This window comes from Stenella coeruleoalba, assembly GCF_951394435.1.
Source record: "Stenella coeruleoalba genome assembly, chromosome: 13".
In the NCBI taxonomy this organism is placed as follows: Eukaryota; Metazoa; Chordata; class Mammalia; order Artiodactyla; family Delphinidae; genus Stenella; species Stenella coeruleoalba.
The window spans coordinates 2438527-2456875 of NC_137159.1; the positions used below are offsets into that span (position 1 = coordinate 2438527).

The following is an 18349-nucleotide window of genomic DNA, read 5'->3' on the forward strand; positions in this document are numbered from 1 at the left end:
TTGCCCTCCACAGGCCTTGAGAAAGTGAGCGTCCGGAGAGGGCTGAGGACCACGTGTCCACTCATGGGGCTTCCAGCTCAGCCCCGCCTGCTGGGCGCAGGGTTCTGGAGAAATGCTTAGTTGACGCGGCAGAAGCCAGATGCTACTGCGATGCGATTTTCTCCTTGCGTTACTGTCGCGGAAAGGAAGTGAGAAGGCAATGTGGGAAGAGATGCCTTTTAAAAAATAAAAATAAAAAATAATAATAAGGGAACCAGCTGGAAAAAACCCATAGAGGCAGCAGTTCTACTGATGCAGTTCTGCTCTTTGCCACCCCCGTGGGAAGGCAGAGCACCCACCACCCCCTCCCACCTGCTCCCCCTCGGCTCTGGGAGTGGGGCACGCAGGGGGACCTTTATTCCCCGTCCCCCTGCTCCCTGCTTCCAGCCTCTGCAGAGGCCCAGCGGGTCCCCGAGTGGCACTGGGCGGCCCATTGTCACATGTCCCAGCAGCATCGGTGCCGACGCTGTCGGGGCTGCGTCCTTGTCGCCGCCTCAGAGCGCTGGCGGCACCCATCCAGGCCCCTGACGTCTTTCCCCCCGCCCCCCCCCCCCCGACTCAGCATTGCATCTCTGACGGCAGCTCGCGGTCTTCAGGGCTTGTGACGTCGGGGTAACTCACGGAGGCCCCGCCAGCCCCGGTCTGCAGGCACCCACCTCCTGTGGGTTCCGTGCCTGGTCTGCCGGCCTCCCCGATGCTGAACAGGGGACACAGGGTCCAGACGAGGTGTCCCTCTGCACCCTCGCTTCTGTCGTAGCAAGGTGGTTTTGTGTGTCGTGAACCTCGGGCTTGTCCGCCCGGAGTGCCCACCCTTCTCTTTCTGGTCCTTTGCCACGTTCAGGGTCTCCCTCTGGGAGTCCAGCTTGCCCAGCCCTTGGCAGAAATCCCTGAAGATGTCTCGCGTCACCAGCACATCCACATGAAGTCCCGTCACTGGTTTTCTTCTCTCGGGGCCTATTTGTCTCTGAGCTGTTCTGCTTCTCAGGGAACTTTAAGCACAGCGGCAGCTGCAGAAGTCTGGGTCCTGTCCTGTCCCGGCTCACGTCCCGTCATGCCCACGAGCTTCAGCTCTGACATAAGCAGAAAGGAATTGTAACTTGGGGCTGGTGAACCTTATCCAGGTTTCTTGGCAAAGATTTATGCATTTTATAGCATAGTTGTGTAAAATTCCTGCTGTACCGGATAAATCAGGTATTAATTGATTCCAAAAATGCACTTGTGTTAAAAAAAAAAAAAAAAAAGAATTTGCAACTAGGAACTTCCCTGGTGGTGCAGTGGTTAGGAATCTGCCTGCCAATGCAGGGGACGGGGGTTCCAGCCCTGGTCCGGGAAGATCCCACACTCTGCAGAGCAACTAAGCCCGTGAGCCACAACTACTGAGCCTGTGCTCTAGAGCCCATGAGCCACAACTACTGAGCTCACGTGCCACAACTACTGAAGCCCGTGTGCCTAGAGCCCGTGCTCTGCAACAAGAGAAGCCACTGCAATGAGAAGCCCGTGCACTGCAAGGAAGAGTAGCCCCCGCTCGCCGCAACTAGAGAAAGCCCACGCACAGCAACGAAGACCCAACGCAGCCAAAAAAAAAGTCAAGATAATATTTTTAAAAATAATAATCTGTGACTAGGTGTCTTTAGATAGTCCATTCCTCTGGTACATCTTAAAGTGTGACTGATTTACACACCAAAAAAGCAGGCGTTGGGACGTATACAGTGCGTGCTGGGGAAAGAGCTCTTTGCATTGCATTCTCCTGCTTAGAGGACCAGGGCCGACCAGGTCCTCAGGTGTGTCACTGAGGCTGTCAGGTGGTTCTGGTGACAGCATAGGTGAAAGCCATTCTGTTCCAGAGAGAGGCTCTTAAAATGTTTTCAATAAATCCATGCTTTATAAAATTCTATATTTTATAAACGTGAAATTGGACCGTATGTCTTTTCACATAGATGTTTAATTTAGTCTGTATAGTAATCTAAAAGTTAAGAACAGTTTACAGGAGGGGGGAGACTTAAAATCGAGAGACTTTGCTCTTTTAATTAATTTTTTTTCCTGTAAAAACTGTCATCACTGATACGAGCGGTCAGAATAGCGTGTCCTGCTAGACTAGAGGTGGACCGAGGGGCGCTGAAGGTGCTCCTCTGATAGGTATCTCTCCAGGTGAGATGTTCACCTTGGTCTTTCACAAGCTCCCTTTTGCACCATCAGTATCCACTGTTCGTAAAGTGTATGAACGTGAACAAAGGGAGACTCTGACAGCACTTCCTTCTTGTTTCCCCCCACCCCGCCCCCCGCAGACCCTGAAGTCCACCCTCAAACCGAGGATTACTGGGGCCACGTGAATCCCATAGGACCCCGAGCCTGCTACGACGAAGGCAAGCGCGTCGCCGAGACCATGTGCTATGCCTACATGAAGCAGGTATGCAACCCGCTGCGGGGCTGGCGGTGTAGACAGGCCTGTGCTGGAATGAAGCGCCGTGACCGGCCCTGCCCGGGGGTGGGCGTTGCCCCCGTTTGGCGCCTGCCTGTGGATCTCTCCAGGTTACAGATTCGCTCACCCCCACGCTGGGGCAGGTGGAGCCGACAGCTGAGAGCTCCCCACTGTCTGCTCCGGAGACGTGACCCATCGGTCACAGGGCCCTGTCCTGCCTGCCTGAGGGCTGTGCAGGGGCCAGTCAGACGTCCAGATGGGGCCCAGCCAGGCCATCCACTGTGCTTGACCGGCTCTGGGACCCTCACAGACACGCCCTTGGAGGGATGTGTAAATGAATAACCGTGGACGGGGGTGGTTCCACGACAGGCTGCTGACAGAGGCGTGGTGGCCACACTCTGGGACTCAGAGACGAGCAAGCGTCCATATCCTGGAGCAGCCCTCTCAGGCCGAGGGTTCCTCCTGCCGGCCAGCTCGGAGGTCAGCTGGCCACGGGTTCTGTGTGATGGGGGACCCTGCCTGGGCACCCAGTGCTGAGAGCTCATGGCTGGGCTGGGGGCACTGAGCGCCTTGTTTGTTTTTTGGAGGGCAGCTGGCAGAGACTTTTTTCTCTTACGTTTTTAATGAAATACCAGTATGACGACCACAGAATAACCCTGTGCTGAGGTAGGTATTGGTGTTTAGGTTTCTCTGCCTTAGCTCTCGGCCAGGAGCAGAACTGGTTGTTTTCTAAGCCACTTTGGGCAGTTGGCTTGTAGTATCCATTTATTTTAATCAGTTCTAGAAAAGACAAACTATATCATTTTGGAGCCGGGAATATCTTGACCTAAAAGTTGAATGAGATGGTCTCCCAGGTACACAGAACAGCCTCTGTGTATGTTGGTGCCTAAGAAAACTAACTCGAGTGTGTGAGGGGACAGAAATCAGTAGGGTTCTCGGCTGTCTGCTCTCAGTCTGTGGGTGTATTTCTTAGTGAGTTTTTGTGTAGTTAAAGCTGGCGGGCAAGTAGGACATTTTTTATTGAACTTTCAGTTCTTACTAAGTGATGAGCAGTATAACTTAATAATGTTGTAAGTATTCATATTACCTAAGGTATGAGCTCATGATAACTATGGTGTTTAGTAACAGCGTGGCCAACATTTATTGAGCACTGACTGGATGCCAGGACCCAGGGTGTGGGTTCCACTGCGTATGTGCTGACCCGGGATCCGTAAGTGCCGTCCAGCTCGTGAGCGCAGGATCACAGCTCCCTCCACACCTGGGGAATGTCAGCGTTGGCATTTCTGCTCACACAGGTCTGGGAGAGGCACGCATAGATGGTGCTCCCCATAATGTATCCTCTAGGAGCCCTGTGTGCGGCTGGCCGGCTGTGGCCGTCGGGAGGGTGTCGCCTGCTGCAGAAGGCCTCTGCTGCGGGGGCCGTCTGCCTGGGCTTCCCGCCAGGGACCCCAGCAGATGATGTCACCTGTGTGCAAAAGTCACCTGGTGGTTAGGGTGACAGTGGGCTTCTCACGGGGGACAGTGCACAGACTGCTCCCTGTCACAGTGTCACGTCCGAGGGTTGCTTTCGGATACAGGCTCAGCACCTTTTGAGAAGCTCGGGTCTAGGCCAGCAGCACTGTGTAATCTGTGGGTTCTGCTCAGCACACCTGCCCCACGAATCCCGTCTGCCCAGGTGAGCAGTGCCGTCGGGCATCTGGAAATGCACCGTGGAAGGCCTGCCCCTGTGGCCTTGGAGGCAGGTGTGGGTCCTGCTCTCCCCACAGTCCCTCATGCACTCCTGCTGGCTGGCCCTTAGGTCCAGGAGTGACCATGCCTCTGGCCCTGTGGCTGGCGGTGTCCTGTCTGGTTCTGGTGGCTGCAAGGCCAGTGGGCTGATGCAGGACAGCAGGGCTGGGCGCCTGGTCCTGGGTGGAGGTCCCTGTGGTCTCGCCTGGTTCTGAGTGGCCTTGAAGAAGGCCCAGCGTGAGCTTCAAAGCTCGCATGCCTTGTTATTCATGTTACACGTGCTGTGCTCCCTTCCAGGGAGAGCTGTGGTCCGAGACTGTGACTGCGGCTGGGTCTACACAGTGTACCTGTGCTTGCTGTCCCTCGTTTGTCCGAGCCGTGCTGAGGGGAGGGAGCCATGGGCATCTTCTCTCTCTGTCCACAGGGCAGACACCACACAGTTGAGGGGTGTCGGGATTCTCGTACTGCAGGTTGCTTTGCCAGGATAGAAAATAAGAAAACACAGATAAGCAAGAAGGAAAAAATATTACCACCCACGGTCCCATTCAGAGATAAACGGAAGGGAAAAATAGAGCAGTTATTTCACTTGGGATTTTATATTAGCTGCGGCAGGGGTGAGTCAGAGCCCCTCCTGCCACGCTGGGCTGGCCCCTGTGGGCACAGCCCGGTCTGGGGCAGATCAGACCATCTTTGGAGTTCAAACAGCAAAGCAACTGATATTCAGTATTCCAGCTCTCCTGCTTCAAAACTTTGGGTGTTAGTTTTTGCTATCTGGAGGCAAATGAAAAAATAATGGCCAGTAAAATGATGAACCAGGTGGAATAGAATGCCTTTGGTGTATTTTTAGTTAATTTAATTTTTTTTAATATATAAAGGCATGTCCCCTCTTAAGTATAAATCATCATTTTATTGAAAAGACCGTAGATGGTATGTGGATATATCTTTCTCTGAATAAATCTAATATATAAGGATAGAGAATATAAACAAGATAAATCCAGGGATGAAGACACATTTTATAAAAGATTTTAAAGGATTCTCTTCTGGGTTTGTTGTAGTGAATTAAATATCCTAAAATGTATTCAAAATAGAATTTGATTTCCCAGGAAAATCTATCGCAGGTACATTGCAGGGCACGTTTCTTACATAAAGAGGGGCTCCCTGGACTCTTCTTCCAGGGGGTGGATTGAGCTGGCAGTCGGGATCAAAGGGCATCGCATCTTTCAGGAACACTTTGAACTTGTCAGAGAAGAAGTTACATTGGGCTGGTCCGTGCCCTTGGACATGGTGGTTTTGTAAACGTGCAGACTTGTCCAGAAGGCTGCGGGCGGCGCTTGTGTGCTTCGGAGCTCACGGCCCCGCCTGCATCTGAGCCTCCCCCACGGGGCTGGGTCTGCGAACCAGGCCGCCGTTCCTAAAAAAACAGACCGCAGAGCAGAAAGACAGGAAACTCAGAAACCGTCTAGTCCAGGGCCTTGAGGGTGTGGTTTTGTTTTATTTTCTGGCATCAGAATGCTTAAAATTAAATGCCTGGGATGCGTATTATACCTTAGTTAACAAAGTGTTCAGCAACTGGCTGAAGGACGTCAAATGTCCAGTGAGCGGGGTTCACCCCAAGGGGCTGATCAAGCCCATGGCCTGGAACCCCCAGTGCAGGCCTGTTTCTGGTGCCCCCTCCCCGCTGGCCGTGCGCTGAGCCTGGGCGTGGCCTGGGCCTAGTGACCACTCTGGTCTGAATGTTAAGGGTCTGGCGGGACCGTTGAGGGCAGTTACCAGGCAGGCATCCCCCGTCCCCAAACCTGTGTGGCCTCCCTCTGCCGCCACCCAGCGTGAACGGACACTTCCCGCACCTTCGGGCATCTTACTCAGCAGCTGAGCTCTGCCTGTTGTAATGGCCTCGGTCTCATCCCCAGGCGGGGAGCGGACCCCACGAAGGTATGTTTATGAGAGGCCGGGGGGAATCGTGTGGTTCAGCCTTCGGGGCTGCGTGACCCCCTTCCTTTAGGGATGGCATGTCCTTCTCCTGGGGGCCTGCCGTCTCTGGGGGCTCCCCGCCCTGTGTGTCCTGCTCCCTGCAGGCGAACGTGTCCTGGGCGCCTCCCTCAGGGCAGGCCTGGCACAGCGGAGAGGGCGTGAACGAGTTTGAGAGCTGGGGCTCCTGGGAAGCACGCGTCAGCGCACCTGATAGTCGGGAGGAGCTGCCCGTCCCCTGAGGCCCCGGACCCAGGCGGACAGGTCACACAGCCAGGTCCCTCTGTGCTGCAGTTCACGTGTGGAGAGCCCAGCGTTCCTGGGGGCGGGGGAGGGAGCAAAGCACAGCCCCCCAAGCGCCCTGCCGGCACGTGGCCTGACCGCTGTGAATGTGCTGAGCTTTTCCTCTCTTGGAATAAAGCCACCTTCACCCACTTTGGATTTTCTCATCTTGACAAGTAAATGCAGGCGGACACTTGGGAGCTGTTTTCTAGTGAGAGCTGTTTTCTAGTGAGAGCAGCATCTCTGCTCGTCCCTGCCCCACCCCCCGTCGCTAAAATGCTCCCTGGTCAGTTCAGTAGAGAGCAGGGTTGGTTTATGCCCGGACCTGGAATTACAGCTCACATCGTAGGCCTAGGAGTCTGAATGCCCTTGGGAAGGCTTGATGGTGCATTGCTGGGGCTTGGCAGAAATGTGGCAGCTCCAGTTTCTGAAAGCTAACTGCGCTGGGTCCACACCTGCCAGCCACTGCACGCTGGCACACGTGGAGGCCTAGATGAGGCCGCTGGGGGCGGAGGCGGCTGGCAGCTCCAGCCACTGGGAGGCCTGCTGGGGCCCTAGGGATGCCGCAGCCCATGGCCGTCCACTCGCCGTACTTACAGTGGAGAAATTCTGTGCTAAATCAGCCCCATCAGCTACGGGTCCCTCAGGTTCCCAGCCTGCCCCGGCTCCGGTACGTAGAGTCAGGAAAGAACTGTACCGACTAGCAGGACCCCGGCAGCAGCTAAGCTGTCATCACCGGGCCTGTGCTGAGGCTGACTTGTACGTGAGCCCCGCCCGCTCCCGCTCTCCCGGTGAGGAGAGACCGACGGCACGGCCTGGCCACTGAGCCCTGGGGCTCACAGCCCACCCCACCAGCCCTCTGGCACCCGGAGATGCGCGTCTGTTGCCTGATGGGTGATGGATTGCTGTAAGAGTCCACTGATTCAGAGTGTGATGGAAACATTTAACTTTTTATCACTGACAAAGCAGTCTGTGAAATTGATAATTAAGCAAGATAGTTTGCAGAAGGCTTTCGGGGTTTAATAAAATATACTTTCCTTGACTACATGTTTGAAAATATGCTTTCCCCAATTACAAAAGTAAGAGATGTTTATTGTAATAACAATAGAAACATTAAAAGTACAAGAGGGCAAGTCTGGGAAGGTCTGGAACGCCCGTTTTTGTGAACAATGTACGTTGGCGTCTTCCCGGGCTGTTTAGCTGTACGTAGCCTGTGTCAGGTGCCAGATTGCCTTTGGTTTTTCACTGACGGATGAGTTTTCCAGCAGAACAGACTGGGGAATGTAGTAGGTACAGTGCAGCCTTTTCGGAACCCTCACCTGCCCCTCCTTTCCCAGGACAAAGTGCTCTCTTGTTTTTCTTCAAATCAGCTATTAAACATTCACTAACATTTACATCTCTGTTGAGTGATAAATTTATACAAAATATTATGTGAAAGAGATGCATAGCACGGTCCTAGTTAAGAAAGTAGAATTTATTTACTGGGGGAAAATGTACACCCATCATTAACCCCTTGCACTGTTTAACTGTCTCTCAGGTTTCTGCAGCACGTTTCATGCTGTGGGCCTCAAGGTGGTGGGAATCGGGGCTCACGTGAGTTTGGTGTAACTTGCAGCCTCCAGATTTGATTACAGAGAACAGAGCATCTCATCAGGACGGAAAAGCACCTGTGTCTGGAAGGAAGAGCAGAGGTACCTGTGGGGCGCCGGGCTCACCCTCTTCTGTGTTGCAGGAAGGCGTGGAGGTGCGCGTGGCCAGGATCTTCAACACTTTCGGACCCCGAATGCACATGAACGACGGCCGGGTGGTCAGCAACTTCATCCTGCAGGCGCTGCAGGGGGAGCCGCTCACGGTGGGTGGCGGGTGGGCGTGGTGGGGGGGCTGCCCTGAAGTCAGACGTCCCCGCTGCCCTTGGAGGGAGGGAGGGAGGGAGGGGGCGGTGCGTGGAGGGAACACACGGGAGCCGTGACCCTGCACGGGGCCCAGGTCACCCTGCTCCCTGAGCTGCAGACACTCTGGTGCCTCGGGCTCAGGGCCTGCCTGCAGAGGCCTCTCCCGCCGTGCTCTTGGCCCATGACTGTGCCCGGGGGCGTCTCTGTCCACAGGCGCCTCGGGGTGCCCCTGGGCGAGGCCCCGGGCCTGGTGGAGGGCCTGGCGCAGCCGGACCCTGGGGTTGTCAGGGCTGAGGTCCGGCTACGCCCCTGGTGGTTGAAGGCTCCCGTGCAGTCCGCGGTTCCGGGACCCTCCGTGTGGTCTCCCCGCAGGTGTACGGATCCGGGTCGCAGACAAGGGCCTTCCAGTACGTCAGGTAAGACCCCCAGGCGGGCGAGGGCCGTCCAGTCCCATCTGGGTCACTTGTTCGTTTTGCTGTTTTCATTCCGGTGAAGCAGCTGGGTTGACGGTTAGTTCTGCTCATCCCGTGGGCGCCCCCCATCCCGGTTCTCTGCCAATAGAGGTCGGATGTGCTGGTCTCCTGCTGCCACCTAGTGTCTTGTCGGCCAAGCTGCCGGCCCCGAGGGTCACCCAGGGCCTCCAGTTCAGGCCAGTGAGGTGACGGCCTCAGGCTTGCAGCACACCTGCAGATGCCGAAATCAGACCCTTTAGATGTGCCTTCTGGGGTGGACAAGGTTGTCATCATTAAGAAGGTCAGGTGGCCTAATGCTGACAAATTTTGTGCCCGAACTAAATGTAGATAAAGGTATTTTAAGATCTTGGTTGAACGGTCTCACAGGGTCACATTCACTGATTTCTTGGTAGCCCTCCTCAGTCTAGTCTGTCGTCGGCCAGTTCGGTTGGTGGCAAGTTTTAAAGTGCGGTTTGGTTCTGAGAGAAGAGTTATCATATGAGCAGTTACATCTACCAGAATACGTCCCACGTGGCACAGTGGTGAATTCTGCATAGGTCTGTGGTGTCCTGAATCATTGGAAAATCTAGTTGTGTGTTTTGGGACCGTATACTTGCACTTTTCAGTACAAATACCCTGGAGTGCCTGTCCATCAGAAAATGCTGTCCCTGGGGCCTGCGGCCACCCCAGGGATGCTGTCGGGCGAAGTGGTGGCAGGTCTTGGGGGGCTCCCACCCCACCTCGGCCCGAGCAACACACCAATTTTTGCCTGGTTTAAAAGAAAAAAAAAAATTAAACACAACCACTGTAGATTTTTTTTTTCCTGCAAGTGTTTGTGGATTTTCACATTTAGCCCAAAAGAAAGCTGAGTAAGTGTCCTAAAATGAACAGTGGTTTTTCTCTCCCCATCGGTTAGTATCTTGCCCAGCAGGGCAAAAGCCTGGGACCGTCACGTCACTGGCCCACTTTGTTGCCCAAATAGTCTAAGAAGGGATTCAGCCAGGAGCTAGCCGGCCTGTTCTCATGTCAGAGCGCTTCACTCGGGAGCCGTGCGCTGCAAGGAAGCAATTGCGGCCCGTGTCTGTATGGGGACCGTGCTCCTGGGATCCTGCGCTCGGGTACCATCTTCTCATCGTGACATGTGTCCACCCCGCCTGCCCTCACCCGGCCCCCGTGTGCGCCCTTTCTCGAGGTGTGGGGGGGGGGTCTTGACGTCTTAGTCGCGTTGAATCTCCTCCAATGGCCTCATCAAGGCCCCCAGCCTCCTCCAGCCTTACCACCTCGTGGAGTATTCCAGAGACCGTGCAGTGAAAGGGGCATCAGTTTCAACCCGTTCTTACTATTTCAAAGGCATCAGATACAGAATTCATTTAAAGTAGCCTCTCAGGTGCTTGCTTTTTGCTGGTGATTAAAATCCTTTAAGCATCGAGTGATGCGCGGGCTGCATTCCATCCCCGACAGGACGTGCCTCGCTGGCCGGCCTGCACGGTCCACGCGCCCCGTCACCCACCCAGGTGCCAGGGTGCAGCCTGGAAGGGACCTCAGTGGAGTCACTAGAAGTGGTGTTGGGGGCCCTTCGGGCAAACCCTCTCTCCGTGAGGCCGCGCCGTCTGGTCTCACATCTCGAGGTAGTGGGCTCTGACGTGCTGAGGCTCCCCGACGTCACCAGACTCAGGGAAGGCGCTTTCCCGGCTTTCGCGCTCCATTGTTCGAGGCTTGGCCCAGAGAGTTAACTTGCCAACGCTGGGCTGTTTTAAACAAGCTATTTTGTAGAAACTGAGGCTCTTTTACTTCACAGTTAAAAATGCACAATGTTCGGATCTGTACTTACTGAACTAAATTACCCATTTCCAAAATCCACGGTTGCCCTGCGGTAGCGTTGCACCGTTTCTGGGTGACCGTTGCGGTCTCTGGGTGGCGTGTGTGCTGACATCCTGGCATAACCGTGCTTGGTGCTCTCGTGGCCAGGTTACGTCCTCACCCCATCACGGAGGCATGCTGTGTTGTCTTAAAAAGTCACTTTGTCAGAATGACACTTTTAAAGAGCTTCAGGTTAAATGGATGTGATCTGTGCACTTTTGGCCTTAAAAGTTGCCAGTTTTTTTGCATGAAAGATGCATGCCCCTCCCCCCCAGGATGATTACATAAGTGTCCGTCACCTTCCAGCTTAATATGGACCCCCCCCCATTAAAAATGTTTGTGGATGCTACTGAATGGCACATTTTAACGTCTTTTCCAAATAGGCAGAGACGTGTGCTGTCAGAGGATGTGTTGGGATGTGGTCGTTAACGGCTATAGTGATGAAGGGATTTTTGCCAGTTTCTAGAAGCGAGGAATCATCTCAAGTCAGCGGTTCTTTGCATCTGTGCTTGATCCGTGAGAGCAGAGCGGACTTCAGGCGTGTTCCTATAAAATGCCCATTGGTTGTAAGCAGAAACCCAGAAAATCATTTGTTTGCTAAATAACCCCACCCCCACCCCCAGATTGTTTCTCAGTGAAAAGGAAAGGAAAACCTGAGGTTTTCTTTTGGAAGTTTGGCACAGTAACCTGCTCCTTGCTGGTTATGGTGGAGGAGGGAAGAGGGTTCCAGGCGGCGGCCGCATTTGCATCCCCGGAGCAGAAAGAACCCTCACAGCCTCGTGAGACACAGCTGGTGAAAGTGACTTATGACTTTTAGTAAAACGCTCGCGTAGCAGCCAGGTGTCATTTTTATGAAGTCACTTTTTTTTGACAGAACCACCCTTTAACGCTTCTGAAAATAAGAACCAAACCTTGGTAAGCGGAAAATTTGCCTCTTGACCGTCACCCTCACGGCCCACTCGCTCACCATCCGTCTGCAACACCCAGACGCCGCCGCCCGTCCCATCCGGGTGCGGGGGTTCCTGGGGGGAGGTGAGGGGCCGGAGGTCCAGGGAGCTGGTTCAACACTCAGGGCTGCCTGGCTTTCTCTGTGAGTTGCCAGTAGGAGACTTACATGCTGGAGTTCTTCCATTGCAGGAGACCTTATTTTTAAAAAAACCATCTGCTTTTCCATACGGGCCGACTACCTGCGTTCCCGTTAAACATGGACTTTCCTCAGAAACTTGCATAAACGCCATCTTTTTTGGGGTGTGTGCCTACTTTATTTTCATTTTTTAATTGCCGAAGGACTTCAGAAATATACAAAGTAGGGAACTCAGCCCTATCTCCTGCTCAGCCATCTGCCTCCACCCTCCCACAGAAGGCAGATCCCAGACGCCACATCATCCCATCTGCAAACACTGGAGCATCCTCTGCGCCCTCTAGGTGCAGGGTTTTATTTTGACGTCCAGTCTCCCGTGGGGGTTTTGGTTTCCTTCCGGGAGGTGGCCGGCTTGTGTCCGATGCTCAGCACCTGCGGGCCTCGGCGGGCACCTGAGCAGCCTCCCCTCTCTTCCAGCGACCTGGTGAACGGCCTCGTGGCACTCATGAACAGCAACGTCAGCAGCCCCGTCAACCTGGTGAGTCCCTCCCTCTGCCCCCTCCCTCCCCAGCAGGCGGCTTCCTGCCTGGCTCATTCGCCGGCAGCACGCTTAGGGCACGTGCCTGTGTGTCGCTTGCCCAACACTAGAGGAAGATCCACGGAATAGAGCAAAACGAGTCCACAAAGAAGATCTGGGACACGTGGCTGAGCCACGTGATAAACTAACCCCGCTCCACCCACCGGAAGGGCCAGGTCTAGAAATGCGTGAAGCCTTCAGTGGCTGGAGGTGACGTTCTGGGTGTCCTTTGTCCATCACTGAATGTGCAGTTGGGCTCGATAAGGCTTGCTTTCCGGGGCTGTAGAAGATGGAGTGGCTAAGCCAGTTTCCCTCACTGTCACGTCTGCGAGCGCCCAGACCCCCTTCGTGCCGCTTCCTCCCGCACTTCCTGCAGCGCAGACACTCCCGGGAGGGAGCAGAACCGGCCTGATCTCTGATCCGGCCTCGCTCACTCTTGGCGCTGGAGGAGGTGTTTCTCTGCAGAGCAGTTTGTCCTGTCTTCGGCCGGTTCTCCCTGGCAGAACGTTTTTCCTTCTGTTTAGAGGTAAAACCTCATCCTGTGTGTGCCCGCCCACTGTCCTGCCTTCTCCATGGGCACCCGCCCCCCCCCCCCCCCCGCCAGAGCTGGTCTATTCCCCTGTGATGTGACAGCTTCCCCAGGACTTCCCCAGTCTCCTCTCCAGCTCTTCCAGGGATCAGGTTGGGCTAGAGCCCTCGGACCCTTTTGGTCACTGTCTCCTGAATGGTTTCATTCCACCCCGTTTAAAATGCGAGGTGTCCAGTGTAGACTGCCCGTCATTCTAGACGGCCCACTTCTGCCGATGGCAGCTGACCCGAGCCCACCCCCCGCCCCGCTCAGTGGGGGAGCCCCTCCCCTCTCACCACCTCGGTCTCCTCGGCCACCTCCCCTCCCTAGGAGGGGCTAAGCTCACAGGTGTGGGCGTGCCTGCTAATTTCTTGAAAGCACTTCACTTGCAAACCGTTCCTTGTACTTTTCTTCATGACCGGCAGTCTGAAGCACGCTCTGGAACGTTCATTTCTCCTGGGTTGGGCGGGAGTTCCTACCAACAGCAAAGGAGAGGTCACTCCCTGTGGGACCTTTGACCAATTTATGGGTCCCGGCGGCCGCAAGCACCCAGCCAGCGCTGTTTTCATGCATTTTCAAAGGAACAGGGGGTTAAACAGCATAAGCCGTGTCTCGTGAATCCTCACTTCATCTTGAGCCTTCACCGCCCTTACCCTGTGTTTTCACTTCTCGCCCTTCCAAGTGTGCGTCTTAGTGGTCGCCCCAAGCAGCCACTCCCCGCTTTAGTGCCGCGTCGTTCTCGCCTCTTTGCACAGGGCCGTGCTGGAGTGTCTGACTCCTGTAGAAACCTGTCTTGTTTCAGGGGCGTGTCTGCCGGTAGCCCCGGGGTGCTCATAATTAGGCCTAGGGTCCCTTCCTGCCTCTTTTACCTTTGGTCTCAGACGAAACCAGGAGCTTGGGGATGAAGAGTGGTGGGACATACGGTTGCCAGACTTCATGGTGCGCTCTCACGGGACGGGACGAGCAGGCTCGGGGAGGGGAGGGGCTGTGGCTGCTGGAAGGTACCATGGCAGGAAGAGGAGGAGGGGCGCCCAAAGTAAGCCCGCCATAGAGCCACATCCTGTCTCTCGCACCGGCTGCCCAGGGCCCCCCTGCGAGCGCGTTTCGCGTCTGTTGGGACTCCTGTCCAGGCTCACGCGTCTTCATCACCGAGGGGGTGAGCACGGCGCCCCCAGGGGCAAGAGTGTCCTGGGAGAGTTGAGCTCGCAGAACCAGGCTTTCCTGTAGAGCGACACCGAGCCTACAGTACCCTTGCGTCTGGAAACCGTCCCGTGCCTGGGCCAGGGGACGCAGCGCCCTGATGCGCCGCTACACAGGCGGGCGTCTGCTGACCCTGCCCCCGCCCCCCGGCGTCGGGGACGGCGCGCATGTGGCGCGGGAGGGCGTGGAGTCGCCGTTGCGTTTACACCTCTAACCAGAGACCTTTCTTCCTTAGGGGAACCCGGAAGAACATACGATCCTGGAATTCGCTGAGCTAATTAAAAACCTCGTTGGTAAGTAGGACAGAGGCCTTCCTACGTGTGACCGACCGCGCTTACCCTGTCGGTTAATAACGCCCCGCCTGGACGGTGGGTAATTAAGACACGCTAATCGAATTGGATGAAAAGCAGAACTTGATCAGGAGGGCCTCACCGTTTTGTGATTCTAAGTGACGGAAAGGTGAAGGGGTGCGGGGAGGGGCCCAGCTTTGTTCACCCTTGTAACAAGGTCTGTGTGGAGCAGAAATGGTACGTCCGACCTCTGTGCTCGAGACGTGATTGGGGCCGGCAGTTCTGCCCAGGTGACCACTGTCTGGTTCCGGATGCCAGCTGGGCCGAGCACAGGATTTCAGGGAGTGGGAGAGCGACACTGGGGCTTGTGTGATTCTGGTGGAATCCGGTGGCGAGTTTTAGGTCCCATGTGCAGTTCTGGCCAACCTGGCCACGGGGTGTTGCAGGCAGTGTGGACACTGGGCGTGGCCCCCGAGAGGGCGTGCTCTTAAGCCCTGAGAAGTCTGCGTCTTCAGCCAGCTGTGGGCTGCCAGTGTCCACGGGCTGTGCCCTTGGTCACACGGTCAGGTTCCTGGGGCTCGGGTTGGGGGGGGGGGTGTCTGCTTCCCAGGTTTGATCAAGAAATCAGTGTGCAGACACAACCAGACTGGAGTGGGGTTGGCTAGGCCAGGCGAGTGTGATGGGGGCCTGTCTAGACCCTGCACCTAGCAGGCTGGATTCCCTGCAGTTGTCCTTCCTGCCCCTGTCCAGCCCGGACAGTCGGCCAGGACAGGGGATGGTCCTGCTGAGATGAAAACCACAGCATCTTCATCCCCATCAGGCACTTGTTAGAAATGCAGAGTCACACACCCTGCCCGCGTCTCCCGGGTCAGAATCCGCGTTTGGCGACTCCTCAGGCGCTCGTGCTCACGTGGAGGTTGGGAAGCTTGTGCGGAGCCTGGGTGGATGGCTGTGTAGCACATCGACCCAGACCCCTGGCTTCAGGCGGCAGCTGTTTTATTCGCTCCAGATTCTGGGACCAGGGCTGGGGGCTCCCTCTGCAGGCCTGGCCAGTGGTTACTGGGCTGGCTTCGATCTGTTGGTCCTAGGAAGCTGGAGCAGCCGGGCTTCTGTCCTTCTGCTTGAGGTTTGTCCAGCAGGGTGGCTCTGGCAGGGCGTAGGTGGCAGGGCCTCGTAAGGTGTCAGCCTGAGCTGGCCGACGGTCACTCCCTGGCACTCTGCCCGTTAGACGGGCTGAAGGGAGCCTGGCTGCAGGGCATGAACACCTGAGGGGGGCTCGTCGGGGCATCAGGGTCACAGCCCCCCCAGTGGCAGTGGGCACGCGGCTGTGCTGCTGAGGGGGATGGCATGCGTTGGGCCTGCCCTCTCCTTCCCCTTGGGGTGGCGCAGGCTGGTGTCCTGCCCTTGCCAAGTGCTGTGTGGCCAGCAGCACATTCCCCGGGGGCGGGGAGCTGACTTGGGACACAGCACTCCATCTGCACCTGTGTACCTGCGCTGGTGGGCCAGCAGCACGGTCCTGGGGGTAGGAGGGGGCGAGATGACTTGGGACAAAGCCCTCCGTGTGTACCTGCGCTGGTGGGCCAGCAGCACATTCCTGGGGGGGGTGAGGTGACTTAGGACACAGCACTCCATCTGCACCTGTATACCTGCGATGGTGGGCCTTGCCTGCGATGTATGTGGAGAGTCGCATCCCAGTGGTTCCTGATTCTCACCTTTTTTCAACAACACAGGCAGCGGGAGTGAAATTCAGTTTCTCTCTGAAGCCCAGGATGACCCCCAGAAAAGGAAACCAGACATCAAGAAAGCAAAGCTGATGCTGGGGTGGGAGCCAGTGGTAAGTGGGGGGGGGTGGCTCCACCCCTGCACTGTGTTCCCGGGGGGTGCTGCCACGTGGGGTGGCCCCAGCAGTGTTCTCTCCAGGGCCACATGGTGCTTGTAGCCTGTGGCCCTTGTTCTCTGTTAACAGGGAATGGCTTGGCCCCAGGTAGCCCTGCCTTGCCTCTGTTCACTCAGCCAGGGTGTCATGGCTGTGCAGGGCCGGCCACGATGCCCATGATGTGGGCGAGCCCATCCACCCCAGTTCCTACGCAGGTGGAGCAGGGTGGGAGTGTGAGAGGCTGAAGGGTAACGGTGGGCCTCCCCTCCTTTCTGTTGCCCTTGGAGTCCATCAGGCTAGGTGGGGTGGCCTCGCCAGGCTCGGGCTGCCTGTCCCCCAGGCAGACAGTTCCTCCTCCCCCCGCCCCGAGGCTGGGCGTGGCTGGTGCATTCCTTTCCTACAGGTCTCAGTCTAGAGGTCATGTCCGCAGAGAGGACATGGGCAGCTGATTCGGTTTCCGTTTCCTGTTTGCTGCAGGGCAGCTCTAAATTATGAGGGTCCCCAGGGGTGAAAGTACAGAGAGTAAGTGTCACCCAGAGAATCAGGCATGTGGATTGGATACGGATGCTTCCACGCATCTTCCTCCTCTGAGAGGAAGGGCGCGTGTGGGCATTATTTTAAGGGTGCCTTTTGTGACTGATTCAAACTGGAACAGAGTCCCAACCTGCAGGAGAAAGTGTGGGTCTCTGGGGCTGCAGCTCCTTCAAGTGCAGCCTGTCAGGGTGCACAGCACAGGCAGCTTCGGGGGACCCGGCCGCGCCCCTCATTCTCGCTCTCTCTTTAAATAGGTCCCGCTGGAGGAAGGGTTAAACAAAGCAATTCACTACTTCCGGAAAGAACTCGAGTACCAGGCGAATAATCAGTACATCCCCAAACCAAAGCCCGCAAGAATAAAAAAAGGACGGACGCGCCATACCTGAAAACCTCGCCTTTCGGGACGGGAGATGCCCTGTTTCACACTTGAGATGTATTTTTCTTTTTTTTAAAGAAAGACTTAAACAGGTATCATGAAGAACAAACTGGAATTCACTCTGAAGCTTGCTTTAAGAAATGGATGTGCCTAAAAACTCCCCTAAAAGAACTGCAGATTTTGCCTTGCACTTTTTAAATCTTTTTATGTAAAATAGCATTGATGCATCTCTGCGTATTTTCAAATTTTTTACCTTGCCGTGAGAGCCTATGTCGTGACTGTCATCGACAGTTTTATTTACTGGTTTCTTTGTGAAGCTGAAAAGGAACATTAAATGGGGTGATTAAATGCCGATTTATTTATAAAGTGGGTACTAATAAACGAGACGTTACACTATGCACAGAGGAGAAAAAGCAGCCCAGCAGTGTTGTCAGGTAGGTGGGGGGCGCACCGCATTAATTCTCGGGCAGATAAAATTCTGTTTGAGGGCTTTATGTTTCTTCTAATTCAGGATTTTTCCAAGGTCTAGTTTTTAGTTGCAGACTTGACTTTGAAATGTTTCTGTTGGTTATCACAATGCAGGATATTTGAAATCAATCACTACTGTGTTGTGCTGCACCTGGTGGGGGTGGGAAGCTAACATATTCTTGGTTAACAGTGGTTAAATATGCTATTTTAATAAAATATTGAAACTCTCAGTTTTAAAGGTTGGCTTTCTGCTTTGCATGGTACATCATCGGATGGCTAAGAAAAATATTAGAGAATTTTAAAGAAATGTCTGTTAACTGTCGAGGTTGGTATATATGTAACTTGATGAGTGGATAGTGGAAACATTTCTGTGCTGCTGGGGCTGAATCTGTGCAAACGGTGTTCACTGCAGTGGGGAGAGATTTTCAGGTCTCACCCAGGGTAGAATCATTGTGTGTCCTTCCCTGGAAGCTCGGAGCAGATGGAGAAAAGGAAGTGTCATTAGTGACCTGTGGAGTAGAAACTGAGAGCTTTCATTTTCACTAAGAATTCTTTCAAGGTTTAGTGGTAGGGCTTACTGGTAGGGTTTTGGGGGTTTTTTTGCGGTACGCGGGCCTCTCCCGTTATGGAGCACAGGCTCCGGACGTGCAGGCTCAGCAACCACGGCTCACGGGCCCGGACCGGGGCACGAACCCGTGTCCCCTGCATCGGCAGGCGGACCCTCAACCGCTGCGCCACC

The 18349-nt window shown here is 55.2% G+C and overlaps 1 protein-coding gene across 2 annotated transcripts in view; it reads left to right on the plus strand.

Moving 5' to 3' along the window:
• Window positions 1-17834, plus strand: part of UXS1 (UDP-glucuronate decarboxylase 1) — a 73923-nt gene extending 56089 nt beyond the window's left edge. For both annotated transcript variants that reach the window (XM_079940415.1, XM_079940416.1), the window contains exons 9-15: window positions 2325-2446; window positions 8169-8288; window positions 8701-8744; window positions 12199-12259; window positions 14302-14359; window positions 16087-16190; window positions 17021-17834. In XM_079940415.1, the coding sequence (XP_079796541.1) occupies window positions 2325-2446; window positions 8169-8288; window positions 8701-8744; window positions 12199-12259; window positions 14302-14359; window positions 16087-16190; window positions 17021-17152 (641 nt within the window). In that variant the 3' untranslated portion in view covers window positions 17153-17834. The remainder of the gene's footprint in view (window positions 1-2324; window positions 2447-8168; window positions 8289-8700; window positions 8745-12198; window positions 12260-14301; window positions 14360-16086; window positions 16191-17020) is intronic.
• Window positions 17835-18349: the final 515 nt, after the last annotated feature.